The sequence below is a fragment of the Sciurus vulgaris genome (assembly GCF_902686455.1).
Source record: "Sciurus vulgaris genome assembly, chromosome: 8".
Classification (NCBI taxonomy): domain Eukaryota; kingdom Metazoa; phylum Chordata; class Mammalia; order Rodentia; family Sciuridae; genus Sciurus; species Sciurus vulgaris.
Genome location: NC_136468.1, coordinates 17,933,390 through 17,944,905, shown reverse-complemented (window position 1 = coordinate 17,944,905; position 11,516 = coordinate 17,933,390). Strand labels below are relative to the sequence as shown.

General features: G+C 38.8%; 1 protein-coding gene across 3 annotated transcripts in view; it reads right to left on the bottom strand.

Annotated features, from left to right (window-relative positions):
* Nucleotides 1–6,544: 6,544 nt before the first annotated feature.
* The window catches only part of DGKI (diacylglycerol kinase iota), a 432,523-nt gene continuing 427,551 nt past the window's right edge, over nucleotides 6,545–11,516 (bottom strand). For all 3 annotated transcript variants that reach the window (XM_079150095.1, XM_079150096.1, XM_079150097.1), the window contains one exon: nucleotides 6,545–9,046. In XM_079150095.1, coding sequence (XP_079006221.1) covers nucleotides 8,930–9,046 — 117 coding nt within the window. In that variant the 3' untranslated portion in view covers nucleotides 6,545–8,929. The remainder of the gene's footprint in view (nucleotides 9,047–11,516) is intronic.

The following is an 11,516-nucleotide window of genomic DNA, read 5'->3' as shown; positions in this document are numbered from 1 at the left end:
AGGCTGACACGTATCTTAAAAATAAAGGTTAACAACATATTTGTGAGAATTAACTATAAATTTGAAACAAAAAAATGGAGTAAACAGACTGACTTAGGGCTACCATCTGTGTGTGCTTTAAATTTATTTTTATAAATAAAGCCATTTGTAAGTATCTCTTGTGTCTATCATTTTTAAGAAGTTATATTTAAACCCCAAAATAACAAAGTCACAATCTCTGAATTTTTAACAAGTAAATATATTTAGATTTATGGAAACACTCACTCAGTTGTCCATATTTTTCTCAAATTTTGTTGTGGACCAATACAAGTCTGGGGACGGGTCTAAGTTCCTGTGATCATTTGGGGCGATGCTCAACAAAGAACCCAACCCTTTGTAACCCCTTTAAAAGTTCTTACATTACCTGATCTGTTTCGCCTATATTCCACACAAAAACTAATTCTTCTAAGTAGCATAAGTTGAAACACTTCCAACTGTACTCCCTGAAGTCACCCTACACAGCTTTAACTGTTTTCTATATTTTTTGAGTTTGATCATCACAGGCATCTGTTTTGCTAAGGGTGTATATAATTTTTGAGTTGTCACAAGAATCTGTGCTAACAGGCGGGTCTTATTATTGTACTACTCTTGAGAATTGTTTTTCTTTCTCTTGCAACTCTGTTTTTCCTTTTCCTTCCCATGTCAGGGGCACAGAGTGGGGCAAGAGAGAAAGGGGAGTGAAGTGAAAGAAGTTCTCTGAGCAGGACTCTGTGTGTGGGGGCCCATTTCTTAAATCATCTTGAGTGAACTCTTTCTACTGCTTGAAATCTGGGGATTCAATCCTTACCATCATGGAAGTGAGGGAAGATGAGTGATTAAAACTGTAATCCCCTTAAGTAGAACATTATAGAAACATTAGCCTAGTGATATGATGTTCAGTCTTACTTAATAATAAAAAGTTATAGAAAATGCCTCCCTGCCTCTTTATTACCAGAAAATATACAAATCCTTAGTCCCTTCTCCAAGTCCCAATCCCAACTCTACACATCAAACAAATGGGTAGTAAGTAGAAAAAGGAACACTAAATCTTATTTTCAGTAGAAACATCTTTTTCAGATTTGGGGATAAGGAAGCAATTGGCAAATATGCATGTGTGCATGTCTGTGTGTGTGTCTGTGTATGTGTGTGTGTGTGTGTGTTGTGTACAAGCAAACCAAATTTTTAGGGAAATACATGCTTCCAAATGCTTTTGGATATATTCTCGATGACTGACATTTTTGTAAAAATGCTTTCATGGCCATCTATTTGGCAGTTACCTGGGAGCGAATGAACTCTAACTGAGGTCTACTCCAGTCTAAAGTCATAGAGATCAAAATGTGGGAAATACTGTAGGTTTTATAGTCCAAGGTCCCTCATAGATATGAATATACTTTTACATGATCCCTGAGTTGGTTATTCAATCTTCACTTAGATACTAGAAGAAACCATAGCAGTGCTAAACTGTTTTTAGAAAGCCAATTTGGGGCTGGGCAAGTAGTTCAGAGGTAGAGTGCTTGCCTACCACGCGCGAGGCCCTGGGTTCCCTCTCTCGCACTGCAAAAAGATAAAAAATAAAAATAAAAAAGGAAAAAGCCCAACTTATTTTCCTGTGTGTGATGTTTAGGAATAAGAAAATCCTTACATAATAAAGTCACCTTCTTTTCACGCCCATTCTTGTTCTGTTGTGTCCTGTTTCATTCTAAAATTGCCCTACTGAACCTGAAATCTCACAGTATTCTTTAACCTGTCTCCTCCAAACATTCTTATTCCTTATTTTGTCTTCTTTCCAGGTCTAACATCCTTGTATATATTCACCAGCCAATCCATAGGTGATCCTGGTAAAATATGAAAGTCAGAATTGCAAAATATTATCTGCTTCTTCCAGTTCAAGTACAGCATCATTTCCTGTAGGTGTCTCAGATCTCTATGTATGTGACCACATGTGTGATGAACTTTGTGTGCCCACCCATGAACAGAGCAATAGCATCATGATTGATGGGGCCACTCTTGACACTCTTTGGTACAGAATTCTGAGAGAGCTTCATTCCAATATCCTTCCAAGGAGGGAAAATAGTATTCATGTTTTTTAAACACTGAGAATCAGAAATAAAGTAGAGGAGTCATAAACCTTCAGTGTTAACTTATTCTCATGAAATCCACCATGCCATCCATTCGAACTGCTTTTTTCTTGAAATATGTGCAAGCTGGCAAGCCTCTCTCTGATAACAAAAGCTCTTGAATTTTTTGTTTCACATTCTCCCTTGGTTCTAACCAACTTCTGCCATGGGATCTTAGGTAGGAATTTCTTTCATGGAGGAACATTTTTAGTATGGAAATCTGAACAAGCAATGTAAAATATCATTGAAGGCAATGGTGGAGAATTGTCAACTTGGAAAGCCTCTCTTATAGGCAGGTGAATCTGAAATTTCTAAAGACCTCAGGTCTGGCTGCAGTTTTCACTTGCTAAATGATGTTATGCAAGTTGAATTCACTGCTTCAAGATTCAGCTTATTCATCTAGAATGTATTATCTGGATTATCCATCTCCTGGGGTTGTATGGAAGCTCAAAAGTGCCAAAAAAAATTAAAATGCCAAACCACTATTTTTTTAAACATTGTGAAAATCGTTATTAAGAAATAGTATAGACTTGCTATTCAACTATTGTATTAAAAGCTATATATGTGTTTCACTAAAGAGTTGAGAAAGAAGATAGTCTCAGTAGAGCCTGTACCAGAAGCTTCCATTTCAGATGCCATTTGGCTCCAAAGGTTGAAACTTTCGAAGCTGAGAGAAAACCTAGATTACTACTTTATTTCTTCTGTAGTTGGTTTCTTCGTTATAATCACCGTGCTGGTAGCAGAAGCCAAGCATTTTCCATGACTGCCTCTCATGCACATTTACTTTGCTCCCAAATATCTTCTAGGCAGAATTTTCTTCTGTGGTTATATAAAATTACTCTAAACTTAAGAATATCAAATCACAGTGCATTTTTTTAATACTGAATGAACAGTAAGATGGATTTCTAATAGAATATTACTTGAGAATGCCTAAGAATATGTCAAAATCCATAATGCTTCCAGAAGTATTTTGAATGAAGTTAGACCTCTTAGTATGTTTTCTTTTTGCTAGCTCTTAAATTCATGCTTAGTGGTTTGAAAACTTTTAAATGATAACTAAAGCTCGTTTCCCCCAATATTTTAAAGCTTCTTATGTAGAAAGTAGTGCTTTACAGATTAAAAATCAAGATTTTCATGAAATTTTAAAATGAAATCCTGCCATTCAACAAAGACATCTTAAAAAAAAAAATCTTCACAGAAAATTACAGAATCTAAATCCAGGCCCCTCAGATCCTATATCCCTAATCAGAACAATCTTAAAGATGGTCAAGTTCTTTCTGTTTAAATTCTCCCAGGGGCTGAAAGTTTAGAACTCTGTAAGGATGCCCAGTGCATTATTTGGAAATTTATAGCTCAGTTTCTTTATATTTAATCAAGATCTATTGCAAGCTCTGCTTGTTATTCCAAGTTTTGCCCTTAAGAGCTGGGATAAATGAGTTTCAGCCCTTATTTCAGTAGAGTTCCTAAGTTTCATGTAAAGTCTTAGTTTCAAACACATTTTTAAGAACATTTTAAGACTCTGAGAAAATGGAAATGCAAAATATCATTATTTCTTTCCTAGTTAATTTTCTTTTTATAGGCCTAAAACACTGCTGACCAATACAAATTCAGCTTAGCCCTGAACTTTCAGGACTTGGTAGGGGGCCCTGGGGCTCTCCCCTCACAGAACTTTTCCCATTGGAATTTATCTCTCCTCCTTGACTGCCAGCTTCAAGAAATCAAGAGTTTGTCTCTTGCATTCATTGTTATGTCTTTAGTTTGGTGCCTGCATCAGTGACAAACATTTTTCAAATAATTGATTAAATATGTGCAAGTGTGATTGATTCATGAACATATGATTGCATGCATAAGGATTGAGTGAATATACAAATAGGGAATCTATCCATCATGGAGACATCTTCCCTATATTCAAGTTTCTACTTTAAAATAATTGAATGAACGCCTTAAGGATTATTCTTTCTTTTTGGAACCAAAAAGAATCTCATATCCTGGGAGAATAAGCTGTCCGAGGCCCTACTTCCTGCTAATTCTTTTTTAGGTTTCCCCTTAAACTGTGAGAGACAGCCTAAAATCCACTGACGGTCATCAGAGGTATAATACATGTATGATCCATGTGCCAAGGGGACACGCTGTCTACACCATTGTGTGTGGAAGCAGCAGCCACGATTGTGAGCTCTCACAGGACCAAGACAGAAATCTGGATGGATCCATGGGTCCATGGATCCAAGACCTCATGGATGGCATCTCACTAGCAGGCCTGTTGCAGTTCTAGTGGATGACAAGGTCAGTGGACACACACTTGTACTTTGGGCAACATGGATACTTGCTCCAGAGGGAAATTTTATTTAGAACCACTCTGACCATAACATCTGTGGAAGATTTTGGCAGTTGTGTGACAAAATTATTGTTGGAGTTGAGAAGCACTGAGGAGTCACAGGCTGTTCTCCTGAGATGTGGGTAGAGGCTTTTATATTAAATAAACATTAAACAGTAATCAGAGAACTCATTTAAGAGAGGCTATTCTATTTTTTCCTAAAATGAACATAATTTAGTTAAGTAGAGCAATTAGTAGTTTTATTTGATGGTTATGATGAGCCATTTTAACACAAATTATTTTATTTTTAAGTAGCATAATCAAATAAAATATCATGCTGTTCTTGGTGATTTCATTAGCTGCTCCTACTGGAAGACAAGTTGGTCAGAATCCAGACCATATCTGAGTTACTACCCTTTCCTGCCAGTAGCTTGCCTTAATCAAACATCATTAGGCAATCTACGAAGAGTTAGTCTTGTAAACTCAGCCTTAAAAAGTGGTGTGTGCAAGAGAAGAAAGAACTCTTCTTTCTCTATTTGAGACCTTAAAATAGCACAGACCAGCCCCAGGGCTGAAGCAGGTTCTGCATTTTGTGGACATCAACATAAATAATTATCAGATGCTTGGTCATGGATTTTATGACACAGCCAATAGCAAATGTCACATGTAACTATAGTGATGTGGTGACAGAACTAAGCTCAGTAATGATGGAAACAAAAAATAAATGAAAATTCTGTTACCTTACTCTCTTTGCCTGTTGGTGTTAACTGTACATATAAGGATGACTGATGTGCTTTTCCACTGTTTTCTATTTTTAAACCTATGCAATACATGTATGTGCGTGGTACACATGCACATCTATGTATCCAAACAGACTTCTGTATGTGTGTGTGAATGTGTGTGTGTACACATGAGTGTGTGAGCAGGGTGTTTCTGATGTAACGTACAAGCAACTGTGTTCATCAATGTGAACAGTGCTTCTCTCTGGGGACTGAGACCGGACACCAGAACAGACCTTGACATGACATGGGATACCCTTCTGGGGTATTACGACTTGTTTCAAACAGCATGTGCTACTCTCATAAATAAAAAGAAATCTAAATACTGTTAATAAAATCAGTTTGTCACAAAATGAAAACTGTTGCCCCACATTTTCTAAGACATGAATATCATGAGGATTCTAGCAATCAAATTTCAGAAATCCTTTAGGCAAGGGACTGTTACCAGGTCTACATGAAAAGGAACTACACGGTGAGTATCTCTGACACCCACAGATCTGCAGCAATTATGAAAAGATACGCAGCAATGGGGCTCAGAGGCTGTCCACCAGTCAGGAACAATCTCACAGCTGGGCACTTGCCAGCTAAATTCCGTCTCAGAACTTGCACTGGTTTTCGGCCATCACCTCTGTTGAGGTAACCAGAAATCTCAAAGCAAAATTCCCAGTTATGGGGCTTATTTCCTTGTTGGTTTAGCAATTCTGTTCTTTATCAAGTCCTTGAATGTGACAAAGCCCAGCTTGATTGTGCTGTATTCCATTAATAGCATAATATGGAAATGTGAGGTTCCAAAAATGACTACCTTTATGGTTCCGAATGTTGTCTTTAAGTAATTCTCCATTTTCTATCTCTCTACCAGCCTAATCTGGACGTGGAATCACAGAGTGGACAGTGCCACCCACGAAGAATTAAACACAGGAATGCCAGCTAGCTAGGCGGCCACTCCTTGCAGAACTGTCCCGCAGGCTTTATAATAGCATTTTTATAGGTACAGATTTTATAGGTCCAAGTTATGTGGGTCTTCAGACCAGGACCAGACCATTGGCTGGGTTCATGGCCCACTAAAGGGGATACAAAATACCTAAGCTGAGATGGAAATTCATGGACCATATGGCTTTAGCTCTTTCTAAAGCCCAAACTGTCACACACAGCAACCAATTAAAAAAAAAAAATGCCACAGGAGGTAGATTCAATGTTGAAGCCACTAAATATGTTCTGCTTCCCCTTTTTTTAAAATCCCAAATCCTGGAGTGTTTGCTTTTTCAAAGAGATAGCTCACATATTGCTCCCCATCAATACTGCAGGACTCCCATGCCTTTCTTTTTTCCTGAACAGTTTCCAGATGCACCAGGACCCTTACAGTAGTCAGTACTTCATCAGTCTTCATACCAGGGGTTTATTTGTGTCTTCCATTGGAACTATTTGAATTGGCCCATAGCCACCTGTACCCTAAATTTTCTCTGGGATGCTTTAAAGCATTCACAGAGAAATCTGAGATGGTAGCTGATGAAAACGGAGTCCTTCATCCCAATAGTGGCAGCTGGGTAACTGCCTGCCTGGTCAAATGTCTGGCTCAATCCAGGGAATGGAAGGCACCATTCGAAGCCAGATACCAGTCTGTTTTAAGGATTATATTATATTTCTGTCATCACGATGTTTCCTTGACAGTCCCACCAACTGAAACACTCCCTGCAGAAGCCCAGTAATTAAACTCTCCTGGAGCATTTATTTTTCCCCCAGCTTCTGGAAACAATCTACAGCAGCCCCTCCTTCCCTCACTGTAAAATCCAAGAGAGAGCTCCAGGTCTGAGACTGATAGATGGAAACAGATTACTCATAGCCAACCCATTCTCCCACAGCTGGAAGTGATGCCAACAATTTGGTTTCGAAGTGACTGAGGAGAAACTGTGCTAAATAAAATTCCCATCCACTGAAAGACAGTTCTGACCTAATACAGTATATATTATATCCACACTTTCAAAATGATAATACGTGACCAAGATGTGATTCAAATAAACAGCATGTTGCCACTGGCCCTTTACATTAAACACAGAGAAATGATCATTAATGGTCACAAGCAGAAACACTACGGGACCGTTTGCTGTGTCCAGAAGCAAAATGGAGGAAGCTCAGGAGATACCAGATTTAGCCAGAAGTGAAACCTTGAACACCTGCTTTTATTTTTGACTTACACCCAAGTCAAGTAGACATATGGACAGAATGTTAGAAGACTTTTTCTCCTGATATTTTAGTTATCACAGAGTCCCATCTGATCCATGGCATGAATAGATGTTGCAATTCCACTACCAGACACTTCTGGCTAGACTCCTACAGTGGTTTGCACTAAGAACTGCCTGCAGAGAAAGGAATATATTAGACTACCCCATACTTGGAAATGGGGTTCTCAGGTATGTGCTCGAGACCTGACAAGCAATAAATGAAGCATCCATCAGAAAGAGCCAGACATTCTGGAAATCTGGCAGTGGGATATGTTAAACAAGGCCTTGTCCTTGGGTCAAGACTTCCTTGAAATCATGAAAAGGAGACCTAGAAGGAAACCTCACATGGAGCCCCTCTCCCTGCTGGATCCAAGAGTCTACAGTTATTAGCCTCTGTGCAACATTCCAATGACTGTTTTCTTGCTCGAGTGTATTATCTTGACATATGTTGCTACTTCTGTTTTTGCTGTTTTCTCTTTTTTCCCAAGCCGATTAGGTTGCTTTCTATTATCACTCAACAAAGACTAGAAGTAAACGTTGTTAGAGTGCTCCATTTCCTGTAACCACAGTTCCCACACGGTTTTCTGCCCTGCAATTTAAACAGCACTTGAAATTGAGTGGTTCTGCAAACTAGCTATGGGCCTTTGTTTAATCCTTTGCTCATCTCTACTGCAGCAAAAGGCAAAGATGGCTACACATAGGCAGTACGGAGCTGTACCAACAGCCCAAGCTGAACCGGTCCTGCGTGGCTATCGGCAACAGCCCAGCAGCCTGGGCTGACCCCTGGGTAACCTCTCTGAGGTACCTCTGAGCACAGACAGCTCCCATGCCACCTCACCAGACCTCAGAGATTAGCCCCCAAGTTGATGTTATCCATGTGGCACTTTCCAGCTCCTATATGATGAGACAGGAGGGGGATGGGAAGGCATGCAAAGAGTCACTAAGTAGTCTCAGTATATTAAGTCTTGGAAATGGAAGTGGTTTTATAGTAATATTTCTGCAGAACAGCCAGAGGGTTTTTAAAAGACCTTCAGACAATCTTGAGGTCTTCAAAGACTGAATGTAAAGAGAAGAGATAGCATATTTTTTTGAAGTTGATGGTAATTACAGTAGAATTGTGTGGGAAGGGGGGAAAATGAATGCATGGGGCGAGGAGGGAGCAGTGCCTTTTATACAAACATCCTTTGAATCTGTAAAATAAATTATACAGGTGAACACAGTTCATGCTACTTGCTGGAAGCAATAAGGATCAAATTTTGTGGAACTGGCATTCCACAAATCTCCAGGTAGCCTGCCTCCTTCTCAATGGGCTATCATGTTCATCTTGGTAGCCCTTAAAAACCGGTGGCATGGTCTCAGATAGATTCTTGCAGGAGAGAGACAGATACGTGGATTCCATCAGCTTCTTCCAGGGGAGCTGCCGACTGCCAGGAGGGCACAGGTGATTTGCTTACTCACATTCTCTTGGCCCACTGACCAGGGTCAAACAGCAGTTTCCAGGTCCTCATGGCCAATGATCTTATAGTTCTGGCGGCTTTCTAGGTAAGCAGCCAAATCTGGGTCCCCAGCCTGCTGTGCTCTGTCTTGAGGTGTTTTACCCTAGAGGTAGCAGTGAGAAGGAGAGAGACACAAACACCTGGAGTGAGATAAAATGCACATGTTATCACAGAAACAGAGCTCCCTGCCGGTTACTCACTAACCAGGATCGTTCCATGTGTGAAGTGTTAAGAGTTTACAAGACACTTTCAAATCTATTATCTTTTATCATAAGCATTATATCCAACATGTGAGAATGGCAAATTAACAAGTTTCTCACTTTTGAGAGGTTACATCTGGAAAAACAGAAGTCCACAGAGCTTCACCAAGTATGCAGGAAGAAACAGAGAGGGTGGCACAGTGACCTTAGGAACACAGATCCTTTTTAGAAGGGGAGAGAGAAAACACTCCATAAAAAAAAAAAAAAAAAAACCAGGAAGCAGGCACTCTTATTTCTAGTTTGGATTCTATTATACTAAACTCTAGGAACTGACAAGCAGAAACTGAGAGGAAGGGCTTGTCATAAATGATCTGAAAGGTTTTCTTTGCTGGTTTCAAAGTCTTCAGTTAAGTTATCCCCAATTTATAATTAACTACCCAAATTGCGCCCAAAATAAATTAATTTCTGAATAAAAAGTGATGGATATTGATTAAGGAAATCTTAGAAAAGTAAAAAAGCACAAATAATAAAATAAAAATCACCAATCATTTCCACTAAAATAGGAAAACCACTGTAAATCTTCCATTAGCCAATTTTTATCATTTTCTATACCTCTACACATAATTAAAAAAAAAAAATAAATAAAACCATACTTTGCTTACATGCTGTTATATAACGTTTCACTTAATAATACATCAAGATTTTATGTGATTATATCTTCTACAATATTTTAAATCACATAATTTCTTATAGCCTATTTTAAAGCTTTCTGTACATATGTATACATACACACAAACATTTGCATTTATGTCTGGATTTTATTTTATACCAGGGATTGAACCCAGGGGCATTTAATCACTGAGCCACATTCCCAGCCCTTTAAACATGTATTTTATTTAGGGTCTTACTAAGCTCTGAGGCTAGCTTTGAACTCAAGATCCTCCTGTCTTAACCTCCCAAGCCGCTGGGATTACAGTTGTACACCACTGCATCCAGTTGTTTGATATTTTTTAAATTAGACAAGTCTTTAGTAAAGGGAGGTAGCATGTCTATTCTTTTGAGTGCCCACTTAATATCCATTGAAGCTACCTAAACTTCTGTTCAATGATAATTGTCTTACCTATTTAAAAAGTTATATCAAGTTCTAAGGAAAAGGAAAAATTGTGGTCATTATACCAAAGAAACTGTTCCAAGTACAAGTGCACATGACTTCAAAACAATTATTCAAGGCTAGGCGTGGTGATGCATGCCTGTAATCCCAGTGGCTTGGGAGGCTAAGGCAGGGGGATCACAAGTTCAAAGCCAGCCTCAGCAACTTAGCCAGGAGTTACAGAGTCTTGTCTTCATCTTCATTCAGGTACCCCAGTGCGTACTGTTGCCCTCACTCAACCTGCTCCAAGTAGCATACGAGGGTGTCCAGGTAGAGGATTTAAGAAAAGTAACAATGGCTCTGCTTCATTCTAAATCTTTTCCTAACTAGTTGGAACTTAGCATTTAACCACTACCTTAAGGTTCCCATAATAATTACTATTCTAGTTAGTGGGCCTACGAATTGAGTTATAAGGGACTTTTTGCTAATAAGAGAAATTTCCAGGACATTACTTCTTCCTAAACACTTCTAGGAGATCAAATTGTAATTATCATGTTCAGTGTTCTAGCATTAAGTTCTAGCATGTCCTAGCATTAAGTTACAGAATGACTAAAGATCCTTAAAAGGAAAAAAGCATAGCTATGTTATTTAGTCTAGAACATAATGTTGAGTGAAAATTGTGATGTTATACAATATGGCATATGTGGTATTGCTTCACCCAATTTAAAAGAAATGAGAGAAAAATAGACATACCTACATGTGAAGAAAGATAACTAAAAGTTTTATTGGATTCAGGTCTGGGTTGTGGGATTCTCAGTGATTTCTGCTTTTGGGGTGTGTGTGTGTGTGTGTGTGTGTGTGTGTGTTTTCTATAATGCTAGTTTTCTGTGTGAGAATGTTCTATATTTACAATCATAAAAATAATCAAATTTGCATTTTTAAAAGCACATACATACAAGACACAAAATAGGAAGAAATCTCAAAGAACCTTGAGTCCACTTATCTGATATAGAAACTTACAAAAATAAAAAAGGCAACCTGCTCACAAGCTAGGTCTCCAGATTCCCAGTTTGTCCCTCTATCTCATGTGTCCCCTATCTTTTTTTTTTTTTTAAATAATCAGAGTTGGAAAACCAGCCTTTGTATGATAGATGTGCAGCTGCCCTCTATGCCGAGTGGCCTCAGCCAGGCCGACCCCACCCAATAGGGCCTGGTCTGATCCTGACGACAAGGTGTATACTCCTCAGGTAGGTTAACCATCAAAGTCTCTGATACAAATGCCA